The sequence below is a fragment of the Globicephala melas genome, chromosome 1 (assembly GCF_963455315.2).
Source record: "Globicephala melas chromosome 1, mGloMel1.2, whole genome shotgun sequence".
NCBI lineage: Eukaryota > Metazoa > Chordata > Mammalia > Artiodactyla > Delphinidae > Globicephala > Globicephala melas.
Window position 1 is genome coordinate 122,241,386 of NC_083314.1, and position 23,739 is coordinate 122,265,124.

A 23,739-nucleotide genomic window follows, 5' to 3' on the forward strand; every position below is an offset into this window, starting at 1 on the left:
GTTTGCCAAAAACGTTTGAAAGTATCATATACACAGTTACCCAGCTCCTTGCTTCTTATAAGTGGTTGATTAAGAATATCCAATGGTGGGACTTTTGTGGTGGCACAGTGGTTAAGAATCCACCTGGCAATGCAGGCGACACGGGTTCGAGTCCTGGTCCAGGAAGATCCCACATGCCACGGATCAACTAAGCCTGTGCACCACAACTACTAAGCCTGTGCTCTAGAGCCCGTGAGCCACAACTACTGAGCCTGCGTGCCACAACTACTGAAGCCCGTGCACTTAAAGCCCGTGCTCCGCAACAAGAGAAGCCACCACAATGAGAAGCCTGCACACCACAGTGAAGAGTAGCCCCCACTTGCTGCAACTAGAGAAAGCCTGTGTGCAGCAACAAAGACCCAATGCAGCCAAAAATAAATTAATTAATAAATTAATAATTTAAAAAATTTTTAAAAAAGAATATCCAATGGTGATATCTTGCATATTTCTATTGCTAGATCACACTATGGACTACCAGTTCTTTCTTTACTACTGGAAATAGAGTCATTAGTATCTTTAAATCTAATTAGCTTAGAAAATCGATTCTAGAAACTCCAGAACTAACTCAAAACATTCATCCTTAAAATTCTGTTCCCCTAGAACCACTCTTGATATTAAATCTGTATTAGTCAGGGTTCTCCAGAGAAACCAATTAATAGGATATATTTGTGTGTGTGTGTACGTGGGTGTGTGTCTGTGTCTCTGTCTGTCTGTAGAGAGAAAGAGAAAGATTTATTATAAGGAATTGGCTCACATGATCATGGAGACTGACAAGTCCCCAAATCTGCAATCATCAAGCTGCAGACCCAGGAAAGCTAATGCTGTAGTTCCACTCCAAGTCCAAAGGCCTGAGAACCAGGAGGGTCAACGGTGTAGTTCTAGTCTAAATGTTAGCAGGCGCAAGACCCAGAAAGAGCTGATGTTTCAGTTCCAGACTAAAGGCAGGAAAGAACCGATGTTCAAGACTGAAGGTAGTCAGGCAGGAGTTTCCTCCTACTCCAAGGGGTCAATCTTTTCATTCTATTCAGGCCTTCAACTGGGCCCTACTCAAAAGTGACTGGCTAAGGCTCACCCACATTAGAAAGGGCAATCTGCTTTACTCATTCTACCAATTCAAATTCTAATCTCATTCAGAAACACCCTCACAGATACACCCAGAAAATGTTTGACCACATGTCTGGGTACTCCATAGACCAGTCAAGCTGACATATAAAATTTAGCAACACTGTTACTAATTAGCTTTTAATCCCAATAAGTAATATATGCATCTTATTTATACGAGAAATTCTTATCGACTGAAATAGATTCAGAATTACAAAGAATAATGTTATCTATTAACATTAGTTCTGATTCATCACATATCCTTCTTTAAGTATAAAATAAGATTTTTCTCAAAAAAGAAAAGAAAAACATGAAAAATATAAAAAAAAGAAAAAAAGATTTTTCTCATTCTATATATAATAAATCACTGTGGGCTCATTTAAGGTATAGAACCTCATCTTAGGGATATTTTAAGGTACTTTAAATATAGAAAATTATTTTTATTTAAGTTTTTCATACCAGTATATATTTTGAGTGATTATCTAAAAAAGATATTTTACAAGTTACCTTAATAATAGAGCAAAAATCATAGTTTGTTTAACATAGTTGATTTATGAAAAAACATTTCCTTTAAAGAAGTGAAATCTCAGCTAAGTAGATTTTCCATAAAGTGACTTCAGATACATAGTTTACTTCATGTTGTGACATCACAGTCAATGTTATTACACATAGAGTCAATTATTGAAATGTTTTCATGTTTTGCTATTTAATTTGATTAAATTAAAGCCAAGTGACTAGTTTTGACATTATTTTTATTTCTTGATTTCCTCCTTTCATTTTGTACATCATGACTATCATATTAACTGTTCTTGCTTCCGTCAGAAATGAAGAAAATATAAATGCTATGGTATGTTTTTATTAACTAAAATTGTTTAATGAGCCATTTTGTAGGTGCCTGTAAAATCCAATTGTAATGAATTTATAAAGGATACATCAAAAAAGGACTCAACACATTATTTACAATAGCCAAGGTATGGAAGCAACCTAAGTGTCCATCAACAGGTATATGGAGGGCTTCCCTGGTGGCGCAGTGGTTAAGAATCCACCGGCCAATGCAGGAGACACGGGTTCAAGCCCTGGTCCGGGAAGATCCCACATGCCGTGGAGCAACTAAGCTCGTGCACCACAACTACTGAACCTGCACTCTAGAGCCTGTGGGCCACAACTACTGAGCATATGTGCCACAACTACTGAAGCCCACACACCTAGAGCCCGTGCTCCCAACAAGGGAAGCCACCGCAATGAGAAGCCCGTGCACCACAACCAAGAGTAGCCCCCGCTCACTGCAAGCAGAGAAAAGCCCACGCGAAGCAACAAAGACCCAGTGCAGCCAAAAACAAAATAAATAAAATAAAATAAATTTATAAAAACAGATATGTGGATAAAGAAGATGTGGTATATATATATACATATATATATCACACAAACACACACAGTGGAAAACTACTCAGCCATTAATAAGAATGAAAAATTCTTTAATTGAAGTATAGTTGATTTACAATGTTTCAGATGTACAGCAAAAGAATATATATATATTATTTTTCAGATTCTTTTCCATTATAGGTTATTGCAAGATATTAAATATAGTTCCCCGTGCTACAGTAGGTCCTTGTTGTTTATCTATTTTGTATACAATAGTGTGTATCTGTTAATCCCTAGTTTACCCCTCCCCACTTTTCCTTGGTAACCTTATGTTTGTTTTCCATGTCTGAAAAAAGAATGACATTTTGCCATTTGCAGCCACATGGATGGACTTGGAGGGCATTATGCTAAGTGAAATAAGTCAGACAGAGAAAGACAAATACTGTATGGTATCACTTATATGTAGAATCTAAAACTACAACACAAAGTGAATAAAACAAAAAGAAACAGACTCACAGATATAGAGAACAAACTAGTGGCTACCAGTGGGGAGAGGGAAGGAGGGAGAGGCAATATATGGGCAGGGGAAAAAAGAAAAAGGGTTATTATGGGATTATATGAAATTATCTGGGTGAAACTTTTGAAAATTGTAAGGCACTGTATAATTTTAAAAATTTTTCATTCAATAAAAGAAATTTTAAAAAAGGCTCAAAATTAATGTACTTAAAATAAATAGAGAAGAATACCTTTAAGCTCAGCAGATATTCACAAACAGCGTAACAAATGCCAATACCTTCTTCTGTATTAGTACCTCTGCCAAGTTCATCAATTAATATGAGTGATTTGTCATTAGCATTATGTAGAATATATGCTATCTGAAAATATAATTTCAGTATTATTCATTGTGACCAAACAGCTGTCACTATTATAGGAAAAAATGAGGAAAAATACAGTCTCATAATTAGTTCATTTGAAATATATTTTTACAGAGAAATCCTGCTGAGCAGAAACTAACGCATTGCTTTTCTTTCTAAAAATCTCATTACTTAGTAATTCCAATAGAATAAATGTATTAACAGAATACATTTTTGGAGTGTACATAAATAGTCATATGCATATGTGTATGAGACAACAGGGTAAATAAACATTATCTAAAATATTGATATTTCAGATACAGTGAAATAAAACAATGAATTAAATGTTTAAATAAAGCACAAAGATGGTCATTTTCTTCTCTACAAATGATTAATCAATTGTTGTCATAAAATGCGCGGAACTATCTCTCAAATTTATTTTACCATCTCTATAGCCAGTAAAAATGAAAAGAAAAATTTAGGGAAAAGCATCCAAGTCCATTGATTCCCAATTAAAGAAACTTAAACCCATGCCCAATAAAGACGTATGACATGACACAATAGTAACCTTCATGGCCATTTTACCTTTCCATAGAATTAAGCTTCTTGAGAGCTAGGACCACTTAAAAATACACCTCAAACACCTAGTATATTGCTATATTCTCCCATATATAGTCAACGCATACTAAATAATTATATAAATATCATATACTGTGGGCAAATAACTTTATTCTCCCGCTATCTAAAGAAAAAAAGTTATCTGCATAGTGATCCAATAACTCCTACCTACTAAAGATAGCCCAAGAGCTGTACTGAATTCCTTTAGCCCTTCAAGCTTACTTGACATTTGCTCAGATCAAAAATAGGTGATGATACGTACTTTGTTAGAGGAAGTGAAAATTCTACAAGAGCACAGAAGTGGATGATTTTTAAAAGCCTTTTAACACAGTGATCTTTTATTTTAAAACCAAGCCTAACAGGAACAATAGATATTATGCAAAATGTTCCTGAATAGGTCATTGTTTTCTGAAGTCTTTTATATATTTCACACAAAAACATGAATGCGCATTTTTATCACTCAATAATACTAGCTTTTTCTTTAAAGCTGTATTTTTCATTAAAACATTTGCTTCCATTTCCACATAAGACAGAAATTAGGAAGCTGTCTTTGACTGCCCTCTGGCTCTTGTAGAGGAGTATAAACACATCTGCATGCTTTAGTATAAGAATACTTTCTTATGTTATAACTGACCATTAATAGGAGAATTCAATATGCTTTTAACAGAAGAAAAGTTGAGCTTGGGTACCTCTTTCATTTCCTTCATAAATGTTGATGAATTTGTTTCAATATCATCATCAGTACTTATTCTTGTAAAAATCTGTTCAGCAATTCTAAAGGAAGCATATTCTGCTGGAACATATGATCCTATAAAATATAAGGTCAAAGTAAACTGAGATGCTTTTATAAAACATAAGTACTACTAACATTTTGCACTTTCCACCAACTCAGATTATTTACTAGCCTGTCTAAGAATTAATGTGGTGGAAAGATCACTGGGTATGGAACTAGAAGATGTGGCCCCAGCCCCGTCATTTGCTGTACAACCTTGGACAGCACTTAATTCTCCCAGCTTCATCTTCCTCACATAAAAAATGGAAATACTTATCCTACCTATTGTACAGTTATTTGGAAGTTGAAAATAGATAATATATATTCAAGTATATTAGGAAAGTTATAAACATGACAAAAATTTTATATATTTAGATGATAAAGAATACTCAAAATATGTAAATCTGAAGGAAATGGTTACGAAGCTCAAGTTGATAAAATCATTATAGAAAGATATATTAGGAAATATCTGTTATTAGAAGAGTACAGAAATACCCATAATTAGAATGAATGCAAAACACTTAATTTTGTTTTTTAAGGTTAACAGCTGATCTTTATTTCTTATTTATTTTTTACATTATTATTGGAGTATAATTGCTTTACAATGGTGTGTGAGTTTCTGCTTTATACCAAAGTGAATCAGTTATACATATACATATGTTCCCATATCTCTTCCCTCTTGCGTCTCCCTCCCTCCCACCCTCCCTATCCCACCCCTCTAGGTGGTCACAAAGCACCGAGCTGATCTCCCTGTGCTATGTGTCTGCTTCCACTAGCTATCTATTTTATGTTTGGTAGTGTATATATGTCCATGACACTCTCTCACTTTGTCACAGCTTACCCTTTCCCCTCCACATATCCTCAAGTCCATTCTCTAGTAGGTCTGTGTCTTTATTCCTGTCTTACCCCTAGGTTCTTCATGACATTTTTTTCCCTTAGATTCCATATATATGTGTTAGCATACGGTATTTGTCTTTCTCTTTCTGATTTACTTCACTCTGTATGACAGACTCTAGGTCCATCCACCTCACTACAAATAACTCAATTTCGTTATTTTTTTGTTTTTTATTTTTTTGTGGTACACGGGCTCTCACTGTTGTGGGCTCTCCCGTTGCCGAGCACAGGCTCCGGATGCGCAGGCTCAGCAGCCATGGCTCACAGGCCCAGCCGCTCCGCGGTATGTGGGATCTTCCCGGACCGGGGCACGAACCCGCGCCCCCTACATTAGCAGGTGGACTCTCAACCACTGCACCACCAGAGAAGCCTCAATTTTGTTTCTTTTTATGGCTGAGTAATATTCCATTGTATATATGTGCCACATCTTCTTTATCCATTCATCCGATGATGAACACTTAGGTTGTTTCCATCTCCTGGTTATTGTAAATAGAGCTGCATGACTATTTTTGAATTATGGTTTTCTCAGGGTATATGCCCAGTAGTGGGATTGCTGGGTCATATGGTAGTTCTATTTGTAGTTTTTTAAGGAACCTCCATACTGTTCTCCATAGTAGCTGTATCAACCCACATTCCCATCAGCAGTGCAAGAGTGTTCCCTTTTCTCCACACCCTCTCCAGCATTTATTGTTTCTAGATTTTTTGATGATGGACATTCTGACCGGTGTGAGATGATATCTCATGGTAGTTTTGATTTGCATTTCTCTAATGATTAATGATGTTGAGCATTCTTTCATGTGTTTGTGGGCACTTTATATCTTCTTTGGAGAAATGTCTATTTAGGTCTTCTGCCCATTTTTGGATTGGGTTGTTTGTTTTTTTGTTATTGAGCTGCATGAGCTGCTTGTAAATTTTGGAGATTAATCCTTTGCCAGTTGCTTCATTTGCAAATATTTTCTCCAATTCTCAGGGTTGTCTTTTGGTCTTTTGGTTTCCTTTGCTGTGCAAAAGCTTTGAAGTTTCATTAGGTCCCATTTGTTTATTTTTATTTTTATTTCCATTTCTCTAGGAGGTGGGTCTAAAAGGATTTTGCTGTGATTTTTGTCATAGAGTGCTCTGCCTATGTTTTCCTCTAAGAGTTTGATAGTTTCTGGCCTTACATTTAGGTCTTTAATCCATTTTGAGCTTATTTTTGTGTATGGTGTTAGGGAGTGTTCTAAACTCATACTTTTACATGTAGCTGTCCAGTTTTCCCAGCACCACTTATTGAAGAGGCTGTCCTTTCTCCACTGTACATTCCTGCCTCCTTTAGAAAAGATAAGGTGACCATATGTGCATGGGTTTATCTCTGGGCTTTCTATCCTGTTCCATTGATCTATATTTCTGTTTTTATGCCAGTACCATACTGTCTTGATTACTGTAGCTTTGTAGTATAGGCTGAAGTCAGGGAGCCTGATTCCTCCAGCTCCGTTTTTCGTTCTCAAGATTAACTTGGCTATTCGGGGTCTTTTGTGTTTCCATATAAATTCTGAAATTTTTTGTTCTAGTTCTGTGAAAATTGCCATTGGTAGTTTGATAGGGATTGCACTGAATCCATAGATTGCTTTGGGTAGTAGAGTCATTTTCACAATATTGATTCTTCCAATCCAAGAACATGGTATATCTCTCCATCTATTTGTATCATCTTTAATTTCTTTCATCAGTGTCTTATAATTTTCTGCATACAGGTCTTTTGTCTCCTTAGGTAGGTTTATTCCTAGATATTTTATTCTTTTTGCTGCAATGGTAAATGGGAGTGTTTTCTTGATTTCACTTTCAGATTTTTCATCATTAGTGTATAGGAATGCCAAAGATTTCTGTGCATTAATTTTATATCCTGCTACTTTACCAAATTCATTGATTAGCTCTAGTAGTTTTCTGGTAGCATCTTTAGGATTCTCTATGTATAGTATCATGTCATCTGCAAACAGTGACAGCTATACTTCTTCTTTCACGATTTGGATTCCTTTTTATTTCCTTTTCTTCTCTGATTGCTGTGGCTAAAACTTCCAAAACTATGTTGAATAAGAGTGGTGAGAGTGGGCAACCTTGTCTTGTTCCTGATCTTAGTGGAAATGCTTTCAGTTTTTCACCATTGAGTACGATGTTGCCTGTGGGTTTGTTATATATGGCCTTTATTATGTTGAGGAAAGTTCCCTCTATACCTACTTTCTACAAGGTTTTTATCATAAATGGGTGTTGAATTTTGTCAAAAGCTTTCTCTGCATCTACTGAGATGATCATATGGTCTTTCTCCTTCAATTTGTTAATATGGTGTATCACATTGATTGATTTGCATATATTGAAGAATCCTTACATTCCTGGGGTAAACCCCACTTGATCATGGTGTATGATCCTTTTAATGTGCTGTTGGATTCTGTTTGCTGGCATTTTGTTGAGGATTTTTGCATCTATGTTCCTCAGTGATATTGGTCTGTAGTTTTCTTTCTTTATGACATCCTTGTCTGGTTTTGGTATCAGGGTGATGGTGGCCTCGTAGAATGAGTTTGGGAGTGTTCCTCCCTCTGCTATATTTTGGAAGAGTTTGAGAAGGATAGGTGTTAACTCTTCTCTAAATGTTTGACAGAATTCGCCTGTGAAGCCATCTGGTCCTGGACTTTTGTTTGTTGGAAGATTTTTAATCACAGTTTCAATTTCAGTGCTTGTGATTGGTCTGTTCATATTTTCTATTTCTTCCTAATTCAGTCTTGGCAGGTTGTCCATTTCTAAGAATTTGTCCATTTCTCCCAGGTTGTCCATTTTATTGGCATAGAGTTGCTTGTAATAATCTCTCATCGTCTTTTGTATTTCTGCAGTGTCAGTTATTACTTCTCCTTTTTCATTTCTAATTCTATTGATTTGAGTTTTCTCCCTTTTTTTCTTGATGAGTCTGGCTAATGGTTTACCAATTATGTTTATCTTCTCAAAGAACAAGCTTTTAGTTTTACTGATCTTTGCTATCGTTCCCTTCATTTCTTTTTCATTTATTTCTCATCTGATCTTTATTTCTTTCCTTCTGCTAACTGTGGGGTTTTCTTGTTCTTCTTTCTCTAATTCGTTTAGGTGTAAGGGTAGGTTGTTTATTTGAGATGTTTCTTGTTTCTTAAGGTAGGATTGTATTGCTGTAAATTTCCCTCTTAGAACTGCTTTTGCTTCATCCCCTAGGTTTTGGGTCATCGCGTTTTCATTGTCATTTGTTTCTAGGTATTTTTTGATTTCCTCTTTGATTTCTTCAGTTATCACTTCGTTATTAAGTAGTGTATTGTTTAGCCTCCATGTGTTTGTATTTTTTACATATCTTGTACTGTAATTGATATCTAGTCTCATAGCATTGTGGTCGGAAAAGATACTTGATAAAATTTCAATTTTCTTAAATTTCCCATGGCTTGATTTGTGACCCAAGATATGCTCTATCCTGGAGAATGTTCCATGAGCACTTGAGAAAAATGTGTATTCTGTTGTTTTTGGATGGAATGTCCTATAAATATCAATTAAGTCCATCTTGTTTAATGTGTCATTTAAAGCTTTTTTTCCTTATTTATTTTCTGTTTGGATGATCTGTCCATTGGTGAAAGTGGGGTGTTAAAGTCCCCTACTATGAACGTTTTACTGTCAATTTCCCCTTTTATGGCTGTTAGTATTTGCCTTACGTTTTGAGGTGCTCCTATGTTGGGTGCATAAATATTTACCATTGTTATATCTTCTTCTTGGATTGATCCCTTGATCATTATGTAGTGTCCTTCTTTGTCTCTTCTAATAGTCTTTATTTTACAGTCTATTTTGTCTGATACGAGAATTGCTACTCCAGCTTTCTTTTGGTTTCCATTTGCATGGAATATCTTTTTCCATCCCCTCACTTTCAGTTTGTATGTGTCTCTAGGTCTGAAGTGGGTCTCTTATATACAGCATATATATGGGTCTTGTTTTTGTATCCATTCAGCCAATCTGTGTCTTTTGGTGGGAGCATTTAGACCATTTACATTTAAGGTAATTATCGATATGTATGTTCCTATTCCCATTTTCTTAATTGTTTTGGGTTTGTTATTGTAGGTCTTTTCCTTCTCTTGTGTTTCTTGACTAGAGAAGATCCTTTAGCAGTTGTTGTAAATCTGGTTTGGTGGGGTGAACTGTCTCAGCTTTTGCTTGTCTGTAAAGGTTTTAATTTCTCCTTCAAATCTGAATCAGATCCTTGCTGAATCAGATCTTGGTTGTAGGTTTTTCTCCTTCATCACTTTAAATATGTCCTTTTTTTAATAAGGTAAATTTTCATCCACAAGACTGTTTCTGTCTGAGAAATTATCAGGCTAACTAATCTAAAATACTCATCTTTTGAAAACAAATCAATCTGATTAATATACCTCTCTACAAAGTGGGATATAAAAGGCATTCTAAAACCACAGGAAGATAAAAATATACAAATAGTTGAATGGGAAAAGTATCAAGTATACAGAACTCTGTACAGACAAAATGGTGAAATAATGGGGGCGAACAAACAAAGCCAGATTAGTACAGGATTTAAAACAAAGGCAGGGCTTCACTGGTGGCACAGTGGTTGAGAGTCAGCCTGCTGATGCAGGGGACATGGGTTCGTGCCCCGGTCTGGGAAGATCCAACATGCCGCAGAAAGGCTGGGCCCGTGAGCCATGGCTGCTGAGCCTGCGCGTCCGGAGCCTGTGCTCCGCAACGGAAGAGGCCACAACAGTGAGAGGCCCGCGTACCGCAAAAAAACAAAAAACAAACAAAATAAAATAAAAGAAAGGCAAAGGTGAAGAATAGGATCTATCTCTGAATAATAAGGACTAGCAGGAAGAGAAAGCAAAAGTCAGGATAATACTAATAAAAATAAAAGTAATAATAATAATAGTGGCAATTATAATTATCGCACCTCAGAAAGCAGCTATCTTAAATACAACTTTCTCATAGGATTGCCAAAAGGATTAAATGTGAAAATAAATGTGAAAATATCAAGTATAGAATATCGCGTATATGGTATATGTTAATATTTTCGCTTCTCTGTTATCTCCACCTAAAAGGCTCTCAACTTATCATTATATCAAAGAAACCTACTGGCTGCTATTTTGCTTCTAATCTGGCTCTCCTCTAACCGTACATTAACCAGAGTGAGCTATCTAAAACTCAAGTCCAATTGTGCCATTCTCCTACTTAAATTTCAATAGCTCCCTACAGATTTCTGGATAAAGTTCTATCTCTTCCATTAAGTATCTAAGGCCCTTCACAATCTGACTCCTGCCCATCTCTCCAGCTTTAAGCCTGCCACTTCTCACAGCCACTCTTTGTTCTACAAAGCAAAAGAACCACTAAGCCTCTGGATTCCTTGTGGTTCCTTGGGAACATCATACTGTTTTTTGCTTCTGTGCTTTGGAACATTCTCTTACCTCTATCTGGAAAGTCTCTTTCTTTCTCATACCCTTCCCTTAAGTCCACAGGATTTTATATATATTATCTTGCTTAATCTTTACAACACTTCTTAGACATAGGTACTATTATAATTTTTATTTACAGATAGAAAAACTAAGGAGGTTAAATAATTTGCCTAAGATCATACAGCCAGTAACTAGACAAGCTAGGTCTAGCTCCAAAGCCTGTATTCTTAACTTTGGTGCCTTTCAAGTCCTACTGTTTCCTTTATGATCAGATCATATATATACTTTTAGGTATTTCAGAGGCTGAAGATGGACAGTGACAAGAGAAGTAGAGTAATAGTAATTTTCTTCAAATATTTGAGAGGCTATTCTCAGGAGATACTAGATGATTCTGAAATGCATAGATGATAACAATTAGGACTAGTGAGTAGAAGTTATAGGAAGTTAAATTTCAAATCAGTATAATGAATGTTCTAACAATTACAGCTATCCAACAATTAGATAGCCTGTTTTTTTAAAGGACAGAACTCCTTATAACAATTCAAACAGAAGTAAGATTATCATGTAACGTATGAATCAGTATTCTTATAAGGGGAGGGAAGTTATCTAAGATGGCCTTTTAAACTATAAACTCAATAAAATATTTACTGTTTATTCATTCATTCGTTCATCTCTAATTTTCTTTCCTGGTAGTAAGGGTAAATTTGTACTGTATGATCAATATTGCTATTGCTGTATTTCTCTTACAATCCATTACACTAGACCAAGGTTTTTCAACCACATCTTGGGCTGGATAAATCTTTCTTGTGTATGTGTGTGGACTGGGGTGGGGTGGGTGAAATGGAGAAGGTGGCTGTTCTGTGCATTGCAGGATATTTAGCAGCATCTCTGGATTTTATACTCCCCTCAGTTGTTACAATTAAAAATGTCTCCAGACATTGCCAAATTCCAGGGGATGAGGGGAACCAAAATCATCCCTGCTTGAGAACCACTGCATTAGGACCAATCATCTCATCTCTGATTCATATAGTCCTCAAGGAACCCAGTTTTCAGAGATAAGCAGTGAGTATGCCTCTATGACAAGAAATATGTAACAATGTTGGGCCAGTGATAGCCATTTACATGTGTGTGTATACACACATGTGTGTAATATATCAGTTGCTGTAGCCAAGTTATTGGTACCCCTTAAATTAAGTAAGGGAAATGTTTCTGTGCCCAATGTTATAATTTGGGGAAAATCTTACATGGGTTATTAGAAGCAGCAGTTTATCCTACTTATTTCACTTTTCCTCCCAACGAACTTTTTGAATCTCAGATAATTATATGATTCAGTTTAGCAGTAGTTGATGCAACACTAATAGCTATTGTAAGGTTATTTCTACTTTTGTTATATCCCACAAAATTTTCAGTACAATGTAATCCAAACTGGATGGAGCTTAATAAATACCAAATAGTAAAACTTATGGTATGTATATATATTAGACACTATTATACTTTTAGGTAAGAAAATCTACTCCAAACTGTTCTTGGGTTAATTACGCACCTAGATCTAAAATACTGGACACAGGCGGAGTCAAGATGGTGAACTAGGAGGATGTAGAATTCGTGTCTCTGCACAACTAGGGCACCTACCAGGCACCACTGGAGGGCCACGGACACCTAAGGGGATGGGAGGAACCCCCAGCGACCGGGTAGGACGTGGGGCATGTGGGGAGTGAAGCGGAAGGAGAAGTGGAGGTGGGATGGGACTGGTGATCCTGAGGGGCAGCTGGGGGAGGGGAAGGGATCCCACACCCGAAGGGGGAAATTGGGGAACCATTGGGAGGGCAGAGAATCAAAAGGGAGTGTGGCCAGGTTTCCCCTGCCCACTTGGGCCCCCAGGACCCTGCTGAGATCCAAGGCCTGATCCTCTGTCCACCAAGGGCCCCTCCAGCCTGGCGGATCCTGAGGGAGTGGGAGGGAGGGAGGAAAGCAAAAGTAAAGGCCGGACCTCCGAGACTGGCACCCCTGAAGGGTGGCTGGGGGAGGATAGGTATTCCTACACCCAGTGGGACCCACCCACGGTTAGGGGTCCAGTAGGGACGGGGGAGACCCTGGAGGAGACACTGGAAGACACGGTGGGGTGGGGCATGCAGAGGAGGAAGGGAACACAGCCAGTGCTGGGAATTCCCTGTCCACTTAGGCACTGGGGAGCCTGCTGGGTTCCCAGGACTAATCCTCTGCCTTCGGAGGCTCCCTCCTGACGTGCAGAGCCCAAGCCCTGCCCCTACACCCCCATCCAGGGCCCTACCTCTACACTTGGAGACACCCTCCAATGCGCTGGGCCTAAACCCCACCCACATACCCTCCCTCAGGGCCTTATCTCCAAACTCCAAAACCCCACACTCCAGAGGCCCTCCTTTCCACATGCTGCCTCTCCCCTTCAGCACAGGTCCTAAGTAGAGGCTCCACCCCACATCTGAATGTCACCCTACCTAGGCCCCACCACCAAGGCCTTTTCTGGCTGCATGGGTCCTCAGCCTAGTTACCGCCCCATACTCAAACGTCACCCCCCCACCCGCCTAGGTGCTGCCCTGCCCTAAACCCCACCCCTTGTTAAGTTCCCCCCCCTCAACTCCACCCCCAAAGCCAAGACTTTTTTTCCCCCTCTTTTAGATTCGGGTTCTGTTTTACCTTGTTGATTCATTGTTGTTCATTCATTTATATTTTTATTTTTCCTAATAAATATTTTATTTTTCTAATTTTCTTTTATTCTTTATACTTTGTTATTGTTCTCTCCTTTTGGCCTGTTCCCCCCGGAGGCCCTCCTTTTTTTTTTTTTTTTTCTGTTGTGGTTTTATTTTACCTTGTTGCAGTTGTTTCAATTATATTTTTATTTTTCCTAATATATTTTTTATCTTTCTAACTTTATTTTGTTTATTATTCTTTGATATTGTACTGCTCCTTTCTTTTCTTTCTTTTTTTTCCACGCCATGCAGCTTGCGGAATCTTGGTTCCCAGGCTGGAGGTCAGGCCTGAGCTCCTGTGGTGGGAGCTCCAAATCCAAATCACTGGACTAACAGAGAACCTCAGACCCCAGGGAATATCAATTGGAGTGAGGCCTCCTGGAGGTCCTCATATCAGCACCAAGACCCAGCTCTATCCAACTGCCTGAAAACTCTGGTGCTGGATGCCTCAGGCCAAAAAACCAGTAAGACAGGAATGCAGCACAACCCACCAAAAAAATAGAAAATGAAATGACAAAAAAGTATGTTACAGACGAAGGAGCAAAGTAAAAACCATTAAGACCAAACAAATGAAGACGAAATACGCAAACTACCTGAAAAAGAATTCAGAGTAATGATAGTAAAGATGATCCAAACTCTTGGAAACAGAATGGAGAAAATACAAGAACATTTAAAAAGGATCTAGAAGAACTAAAGAGCAAACAAGCAGTGATGAACAACACAATAATTGAAATTAAAAATACTCTAGAAGGAATCAATAGCAGAATAACTGAGGCAGAAGTACAGATAAGTGAGCTAGAAGATAAAATGGTGGAAATAATTGCCAGGGAGCAGAATAAAGAAAAAGAATGAGAAGAATTCAGGACAGGCTCAGAGGCCTCTGGGACAACATTAAACATGGGAACATTCGAATTACAGGGGTCCCAGAAGAAGACAAAAAGAAAGGGTCTGAGAAAATGTCTGAAGAGATTATAGTCGAAAATTTCGATAACATGGTAAAGGAAATAGTCAATCAAGTCCAGGAAGTGCAGAGAGTCCCATACAGGATAAACCCAAAGAGAAACACACCAAGACAAATATTAATCAAACTACCAAAAATTAAATACAGAGAAAAAATATTAAAAGCAGCAAGGGAAAAGCAACAAATAATATACAAGGGATTCCCCATCAGGTTAACAGCTGATCTTTCAGAAGAAACTCTGCAAGCCAGAAGGGAGTGGCAGGACGAATTTAAAGTGATGAAAGGGAAAAACCTACAACCAAGATTTCTCTACCCAGCAAGGATCTCATTCAGATTCGATGGAGAAATTAAAACCTTTACAGACAAGGGATTTCCCTGGTAGTGCAGTGGTTAAGAATCCACCTGCCAAGGCAGGGGACATGGGTTTGAGCCCTGGTCTGGGAAGATCCACATGTTGTGCAGCAACTAAGCCAGTGCGCCACAACTACTGAGCCTGCGCTTTAGAGCCCATAAGCCACAACTACTGAACCCATGTGCCACAACTACTGAAGCCCACACACCTAGAGCCCGTGCTCACAACAATAGAAGCCACCACAATGACAAGCCGTGCACCACAATGAAGAGTAGCCCCTGCTCGCCATAAATAGAGAAACCCCTGTGCACAGCAATGAAGATCCAACACAGCCAAAAACAAATAAATTTTTAAAATAATCTTTAAAAAAAACACCTTTATAGATAGCAAAAGATAAGAGAATTCAGCACCACCAAACCAGCTTTACAACAAATGCTAAAGGAACTTCTCTTGGCAGGAAACACAAGAGAAGGAAAAGACCTACAAAAACAAAGCCAAAACAATTAAGAAAATGGTAATAGGATCATACATATCGATAATTGGGTTAAGTGCTCCAACCAAAAGATACAGATTGGCTTAATGGGTACAAAAACAAGACCTGTACATACGCTCTCTACAAGAGACCCACTTCAGATCTAGGGACACATACAGACTGAAAATGAGGGGATGGGAAAAAGATATTCCATGCAAATGGAAAACAAAAGAAAGCTGGAGTAGCAATTCTCATATCAGAAAAATAGACTTTAAAATAAAGACTATTGTAAGAGACAAAGGACACTACATAATGACCAAAGGATCAATCCAAGAATGAGATATAACAACTGTAAATATTTACCCACCCAACATAGGAGCACCTCAATACATAAGGCAAATGCTAACAGCCTTAAACAGGGAAATCAAGAGTAACACAATAATAGTTGGTGACTTTAACACCCCACTTTCACCAATGGACAGATCATCCAAACAGAAAATAAATAAGGAAACAAAAGTTTTAAATGACACATTAAACAAGATGGACCTAACTGATATTTATAGGACATTCCATCCAAAAACCACAGAATACACTTTCTTCTCAAGTGCTCATGGAACATTCTCCAGGAAAGACCATATCTTGGGTCACAAATCAAGCCTTGGTATATTTAAGAAAATTGAAATCATATCAAGTATCTTTCCCAATCACAACGCTATGAGACTAGATATCAATTACAGGGAAAAAAAATAAAAAAAAAAACAAAACACGTGGAGGCTAAGCAATACGCTACTAAACAACCAAGAGATCACTGAAGAAATCAAAGAAGAAATCAAAAAATATCTAGAAACAAATGACAATGAAAACATGACGACCCAAAACCTATGGGATGCAGCAAAAGCAGTTCTAAGAGGAAACTTTATAGCAATACAATCCTACCTCAAGAAACAAGAAAAATCTCAAATAAACAACCTAACCTTACACCTAAAGCAATTAGAGAAAGAAGAACAAAAAAACCCCAAAGTTAGCAGAAGGAAAGAAATCATAAAGATCAGATCAGAAATAAACGAAAAAGAAATGAAGGAAACAACAGCAAAGACCAATAAAAATAAAAGCCGGTTCTGGGAGAAGATACACAAAATTGATAAACCATTAGCCAGACTCATCAGGAAACAAAGGGAGAAGACTCAAATCAACAGAATTAGAAATGAAAAAGGAGAAGTAACAACTGAAACTGCAGAAATACAAAGGATCATGAGAGACTACTACAAGCAGCTATATGTCAATAAATGGGACAACCTGGAAGAAATGGACAAATTCTTAGAAATGCACAAACTTTCAAGACTGAACCAGGAAGAAATAGAAAACATGAACAAGCCAATCACAAGCACTGAAATTGAAATTGTGATTAAAAATCTTCCAACAAACAAAAGTCCAGGACCAGATGGCTTCACAGGCAAATTCTATCAAACATTTAGAGAAGAGCTAACACGTATCCCTCTCAAACTCTTCCAAAATATAGCAGAGGGAGGAACACTCCCTAACTCATTCTACGAGGCCACCATCACCCTGATACCAAAACCAGAAAAAGATGTCACAAAGAGAGAAAACTACAGGCCAATATCACTGAGGAATATAGATGCAAAAATCCTCAACAAAATGCTAGCAAACAGAATCCAACAGCACATTAAAAGGATCATACACCATGATCAAGTGGGGTTTATCCCTGGAATTCAAGGGATATATGCAATATATATTCAATATATGCAAATCAATCAATGTGATATACCATATTAAGAAACTGAAGTATTAAAAACCATATGATAATCTCAATAGATGCAGGAAAAGCTTTTGACAACACTCAGCACCCATTTACGATAAAAACTCTCCAGAAAGTGGGCATAGAGGGAACCTACCTCAACATGATAAAAGCCATATATGACAAACCTACAGCCAACATCATTCTCAATGGTGAAAAACTGAAAGCATTTCCTCTAAGATCAGGAACAAGACAAGGTTGCCCACTCTCACCACTATTACTCAACATACTTTTGGAGGTTTTAGCCACTGCTGTCAGAGAAAACAACAAAATGAAATGAATCCAAGTAGGATAAGAAGAAGTAAAACTGTCACTGTTTACAGGTGACATGATACTATACATAGAAAATCCTAAAGATGCCACCAGGAAACTACTAGAGCTAATCAATGAATTTGGTAAAGTAGCAGGATATAAAATTAATGCACAGAAATCTCTTGCATTCCTATACACTAACAACAAAAAAACAGAATGAGAAATTAAGGAAACACTCCCATTTACCATAACAACAAAAACATAAAATACCTAGGAATAAACATACCTAAGGAGGCAAAAGACCTGCATGCAGAAAACTACAAGACACTGATGAAAGAAATCAAAGATGATACAAACAGATGGAAATATATACCATGTTCTTGGATTGGAAGAATCAATATTGTGAAAGTGACTATATTACCCAAAGCAGCTACAGATTCAAAGTAATCCCCATCAAATTACCAGTGGCATTTTTCACAGAACTAGAAAAAATTTGACAATTTGTATGGAAACACAAAAGACCTCAAATAGCCAAAGCAATCTTGAGAAAGAAAAATGGAACTGGAGGAATCAGGCTCCCTGACTTCAGACATACTACAAAGCTATAGTAATCAAGACGGTATGGTACTGGCACAAAAACAGAAATATAGATCAATGGAACAGGACAGAAAGCCCAGAGATAAACCCACGCACATATAGTCACCTTATCTTTGACAAAGGAGGCAAGAATATACAATGTAGAAAAGACAGCCTCTTCAATAAGTGGACCTGGGAAAACTGGACAGCTACATGTAAAAGAATGAAATTAGAATACTCCCTAACACCATACACAAAAATAAACTTCAAATGGATCAAATAAAATATTTGCAAACAAAGCAACTGACAAAGGATTAACCTCCAGAATATACAAGGAACTCATGCAGCTCAATATCAAAAAAACAAACAACCCAATCGAAAATGGGCAGAAGACCTAAATAGACATTTCTCCAAAGAAGATATACAGATTGCCAACAAACACATGAAAGGATGCTCAACACCACTAATCATTAGAGAAATGCAAATCAAAACTACAATGAGGTATCACCTCACCGAGTCAGAATGGCCATCATCAAAAAATCTACAAACACTAAATGCTGGAGAGGGTGTGGAGAAAAGGGAACTCTTTTGCATTGTTGGTGGGAATGTAAATTGATACAACCACTATGGAGAACATTATGGAGGTTCCTTAAAAAACTACAAATAGAACTACCAAATGACCCAGCAATCCCACTACTGGGCACATACGCTGAGAAAACCATAATTCAAAAAGAGTCATGTACCACAATGTTCATTGCAGCACTATTTACAATAGCCAGGACATGGAAGCAACCTAAGTGTCCATTCACAGATGAGTGGATAAAGAAGATGTGACACATATATACAATGGAATATTATTGAGCCATAAAAAGAAACAAAATTGAGTTATTTGTAGTGAGGTGGATGAACCTAGAGTCTGTCATGCAGAGTGAAGTAATTCAGAAAGAGAAAAACAAATACTGTATGCTAACACATATATATGGAATCTAAAAAAAAAAAAAAATGGTTCTGATGAACCAAGGGGCAGGACAGGAATAAAGGTGCAGACGTAGAGAATGGACTTGAGGACACGGGGAGGAGGAAGGGTAAGCTGGGACAAAGTGAGAGAGTAGCACTGACATATACACACTAACAAATGTAAAACAGATAGCTAGTGGGAAGCAGCTGCATAGCACAGAAAGATCAGTTTGGTGCTTTGTGACCACCCAGAAGGGTGGATAGGGAGGGTGCAAGGGAGATGCAAGAGGGAGTGGATATGGAGATATATGTAAGCAAACAGCTGATTCACTTTTTATACAGCAGAAACTAACAAAACATTGTAAAGCAATTATACTCCAATAAAGATGTTAAAAAAATAAAAATAAAACAGTGGGCACAAAATGTTTTAAATAGGGAGCAGAATTGGTAATTATAAAGTAAATCCACAACTTACCAATCTGGGCCATAATCTGACAAAGAGCAATCTGTTTCAAATATGTGGATTTCCCACTCATATTTGGTCCAGTTATGATAAAAAAATTACTCCCTTCTGTAATATAGGTATTGTTGGCAACAGGTTTTTCCACAGATATTTTTTCAAGTATGGGGTGCCATCCATGTTTGATTGCTAAAGTATCAGTAAACTCTGGCCGAACTAAAGAGAAAAATGTTTTTGAAAGATTAATATATTTATACTTAAAGATTTTGTGGTATGTACATACTGTTTATACTTCAGTGATTTTACCTGGGTCAATTTGGAACAATATCATTAAGGTATCATTTTATCTCCAATCCTTCTAAATTATAATTGACATAGTCTAATCACATCACAACTTTTATTCATTTCCAGAAAAATCTAAGACTTAGCTCTGTGTCATTGTGCTGGGCTCCAAAAGAGTTCATAACTTTTTCAGATTTGCATAAATTAAAATGAATCAATCAGCCATTGATAACACTTTTAAAATAATTAATTTACAAGTACTCTAAAATTGCACGTTTACTTAATCCTTGTCTTAAGCATTACTTCAAATTTGATATACTTAGCTTTCTGAATGAGGTCTAAAAATAGAGTAAAACCAAATAAAAACAATTTTATGTCCAAAGTTATAGAAATTTTGTGTAAAAAGAAATCTCAGAGGGTAGAGAAAACAGACACAAAAGATTTGTTAATTTATATCAAGAAACAATGATCAGGTCTGTATAGATAATTTCTGAGGTGAAGAGGGTGGGAGGACAAGTAAAAATTAAAATGCTACATGCTTCTAGATGAAACACATGGATAAACTTGAAAGTATTCATTATAAAAGTGAGGCTGATTAGAAATTTTTTTTACTATTTTTAAATCATTCTTAACATCAAAAATTCACTATTTATAAGTTCTGAGTTTTAGAATGGTCCCTCTCAAAATGGAGCAACATCAAATATCTTAATAGTTAAGAAAACTACTATTAAAATAGCTGATCTCTAATGTAAGGTTTTAACCCCAAAAGAGACATAAAAGATTGAAAAGTTTTGGCCTATATAATACCAATTGAAAAATTTAACATTTCCATAAGAAATACAGAAATATCAAAAATGAAAAAAATCTTTGTAAAATACCTTTTCTCATCATACAGTCTTTCTTATTTGGGGAAACTTTAAAGTTTCTTGCTGTTTTTTTTTCTTTGTGATTTCTCAATTTCTCAGTAAATAATTTTCTGACTTTTAAAAGAAAATTTAAGGATAATTTCACTTTCTGTATTTTGAGTCTTAGTCTAGGACCATAAGCAAGACATTGTATTTCAGGTAAAAAGAAAAAATGTAAACCATTCATAATTGTTACATAAAATTGCTTGAACGGAATACAAATTTCAGTACGCAACGTATTTATCCCAAAGAAAGTAACTTACCATAGTCAGAAAGAGTGCAGGCATGAGCAAATGACAGTAGCATATCCAGCATTGACACAGTGTCAGACAGTTTATGTAAGCAATGAATATGTTCATAAATCTCACTAAGCAGTTTGCACACTATCCTGAAAGTACATGTTTGGTAAGACAAGTAGTGCCTTTTACAGAGACACATACAATGCAATTGTAAAACAATATTAAATTCATTGTCTGAGGTAAAATAACATTCACATTTGAGTTGTACACTACAGGTAAAGTCTATTGTTCTATTGCCTCATTTTAGAGATGAGGAAATTGAAGCTTATACTCAAGGTCACAGTTACTTAGTAGCAAAGAATCCATCTTCTAGTGTGTTAACACCAAGTTTTTAAAATAACTCCTTTTATTAAATATTAATAAAATAAATTTTTATTAATAGAAATATTTTATATAGGTCAAAGCAAGCCCTCACTATACTTCAACAGATCCCATCTGCTAATAATTTTGTTTTTGCAATGTTAAATTCAACACAAAAGCTATTATGTATTTTCTCTCACCCATTCTCTCTCTTCCTCTCTCCTCTCTCTCTCTCTCTCTCACACACACACACACACACACACACACACACACACACACACATATTCTAACATAATTATTTAAGCTTTTATGTGGCAGTTATCATATTGTGACATAATATAAAAGTTTTTCCCTTATGTGGAGAAATATGTTCCCCAGCTTACTATATCTTATAATCTTTTTGGTCTATGCTCTGAAATTGTTTTGAAAGCCCAACATTTATCTTTATCATCTCAGCTTACCAATGTCCTAGTTCTTATTTCTAGACACATTGCTACCGTTTCATGAACAGCAAAAGACTGGCATTATTGTGATATTGTTATGTAAGTACTAAGGCATGAGAATTTGAGGGCTTACATACTAAAAAAAAAGAATAAACCTAATGAAACTTATCTAGGCCCAAGATAAGCCCAGATGTGCCAAGTTCTACATCATGGTGGAATATATACTACAAAAGTATCAGTGGTACTACAGGTATTTCAAGCTCATGTCATTATGACATTTCTTAAAACTTTATGAAAAGAATGAATGAAGTACTGCTGAAATGGAGAAATTTGGTTGTGTATCAAACTTTTTCTATAACACAGTATAATGTGTTTGTTTCGTTTGGTTTTGTAATTAAGATTTGCCCTGAATGTTCTGTGAGGCTCAGTGATCCCAATCACAGTGACAGACTTTAAAGTTTTAAATGGTTTTCCAGAAAATGGTCTTTCCTTGCTAACATTTGTAACTACAATTTTCCACAACCAGACAAAAAGTCAATTAATGAAACTTATAGTACCTCAAATTAAACGAGTTTAATTCAGTATTCAAAAATTTCAAGTGCTCTTACATGTAAGTCATGTGATAGATTTCTCTCAAAGACTCTTGGCATCTTTCATTCATTTTAATTAAATCTGCTGATGTAAAGCTGTAAGAATTTTTCACTTTAGAAATCTGCTAGGAGATTAAAAAATAAATGTCAAGATACATATATACTCTTATGAAATAAAACATACAGGTTTAAAACAATAGAAGTATAGGTACTTCAGTTAATCACTTTAATTTTTCAGGTAATAATCTCACAAAAAATCCCAAATAATGTTTGTGAAAGAGAAAAGGAAGATCACTTCTAAAGTTAAAGCAGAATTTTTTAACCTGGTCCATCTGACATGACTATTTTTACAGGCCTTAAAGTAGCCATGTAGAAATGTTAAAACACTACATCTTATTACCAAGTAATAATATGCATGGTAGATAGTAATCCTCACTCCCTCTCTGATCCCTCCCTGTCTTAGCCCTTGGCCCATATCCAAACCTCACTCAATCTCTAACCCCATTACTAACTCTCAGCCCATTCTTTACTTCATCCATCCCTCATTACTTGGTAATACAATAGGTATTTTAAAGACCCAAAAGTTGAATGGTTTGTTTTTGTCAAAAGGTACTCCCTGGGGGCAGAGAAAACAAAGTGGGTTAGACTTTCCCAAACTGGTATATTGTGGAGGAGTTAACATGTTTATAGAAAAAAATATCACCCTGGCCCAAAGGTTTGGCAATACGAGATTTTAAAAAATCAAGCAAATTTCTCTACTCTAGGACTTTTATTAAACCTTTAATAGGCAGATGTGCATTGAGAAGAGGTAGTACAGTACTTTCCAAACGTCTTTGATCAAAACTTCCTTTTGGACTTTCTTTCTTCATTTTCCTTTTTTTAGCCATATCAAGCTCCCAGAACTGTGGGAAACACTGTGTTTGGTATTTTTCTAAAAAATCTTCTCAATTGCTTTTCGATTAGTAAAGCTATTAGGTGGGTGAGTAGTAGTAAGAGAAGCAATACACAAAACATTCAGAAATTTGTCATGTAATACTCAAGAAGTGCCTGAAAATATGTAAATGCAATTCTGTAAAATCAGAAACAATAATTTCCTAAACAAAACTCTAGAATGAACCTTAATAAACTCTGAAGGAAGCTGATCATTGGGTAGGGCTGTACAGTCTGTAGTCATCTGAATGAAAAATCCTCGAGCAGAGCTAAAACTTGTCCTTAAAGGAAGACTATACTTTTCTGCAAGCTGCGATATCATTCCTAGTGACCAGAAACAAGAAAAACAAAGAAA

At 36.5% G+C, this 23,739-nt stretch overlaps 1 protein-coding gene across 1 annotated transcript in view; it reads right to left on the reverse strand.

Moving 5' to 3' along the window:
- The window catches only part of MSH4 (mutS homolog 4), a 96,640-nt gene that overhangs the window by 13,568 nt on the left and 59,333 nt on the right, over window positions 1–23,739 (reverse strand). Inside the window, exons 12-17 of the mRNA XM_030865973.2 lie at window positions 23,572–23,708; window positions 22,473–22,576; window positions 21,086–21,210; window positions 19,651–19,851; window positions 4,664–4,782; window positions 3,249–3,377 (exon numbers count right to left, since the gene is read on the reverse strand). Of these exons, the coding sequence (XP_030721833.1) occupies window positions 3,249–3,377; window positions 4,664–4,782; window positions 19,651–19,851; window positions 21,086–21,210; window positions 22,473–22,576; window positions 23,572–23,708 (815 nt within the window). The remainder of the gene's footprint in view (window positions 1–3,248; window positions 3,378–4,663; window positions 4,783–19,650; window positions 19,852–21,085; window positions 21,211–22,472; window positions 22,577–23,571; window positions 23,709–23,739) is intronic.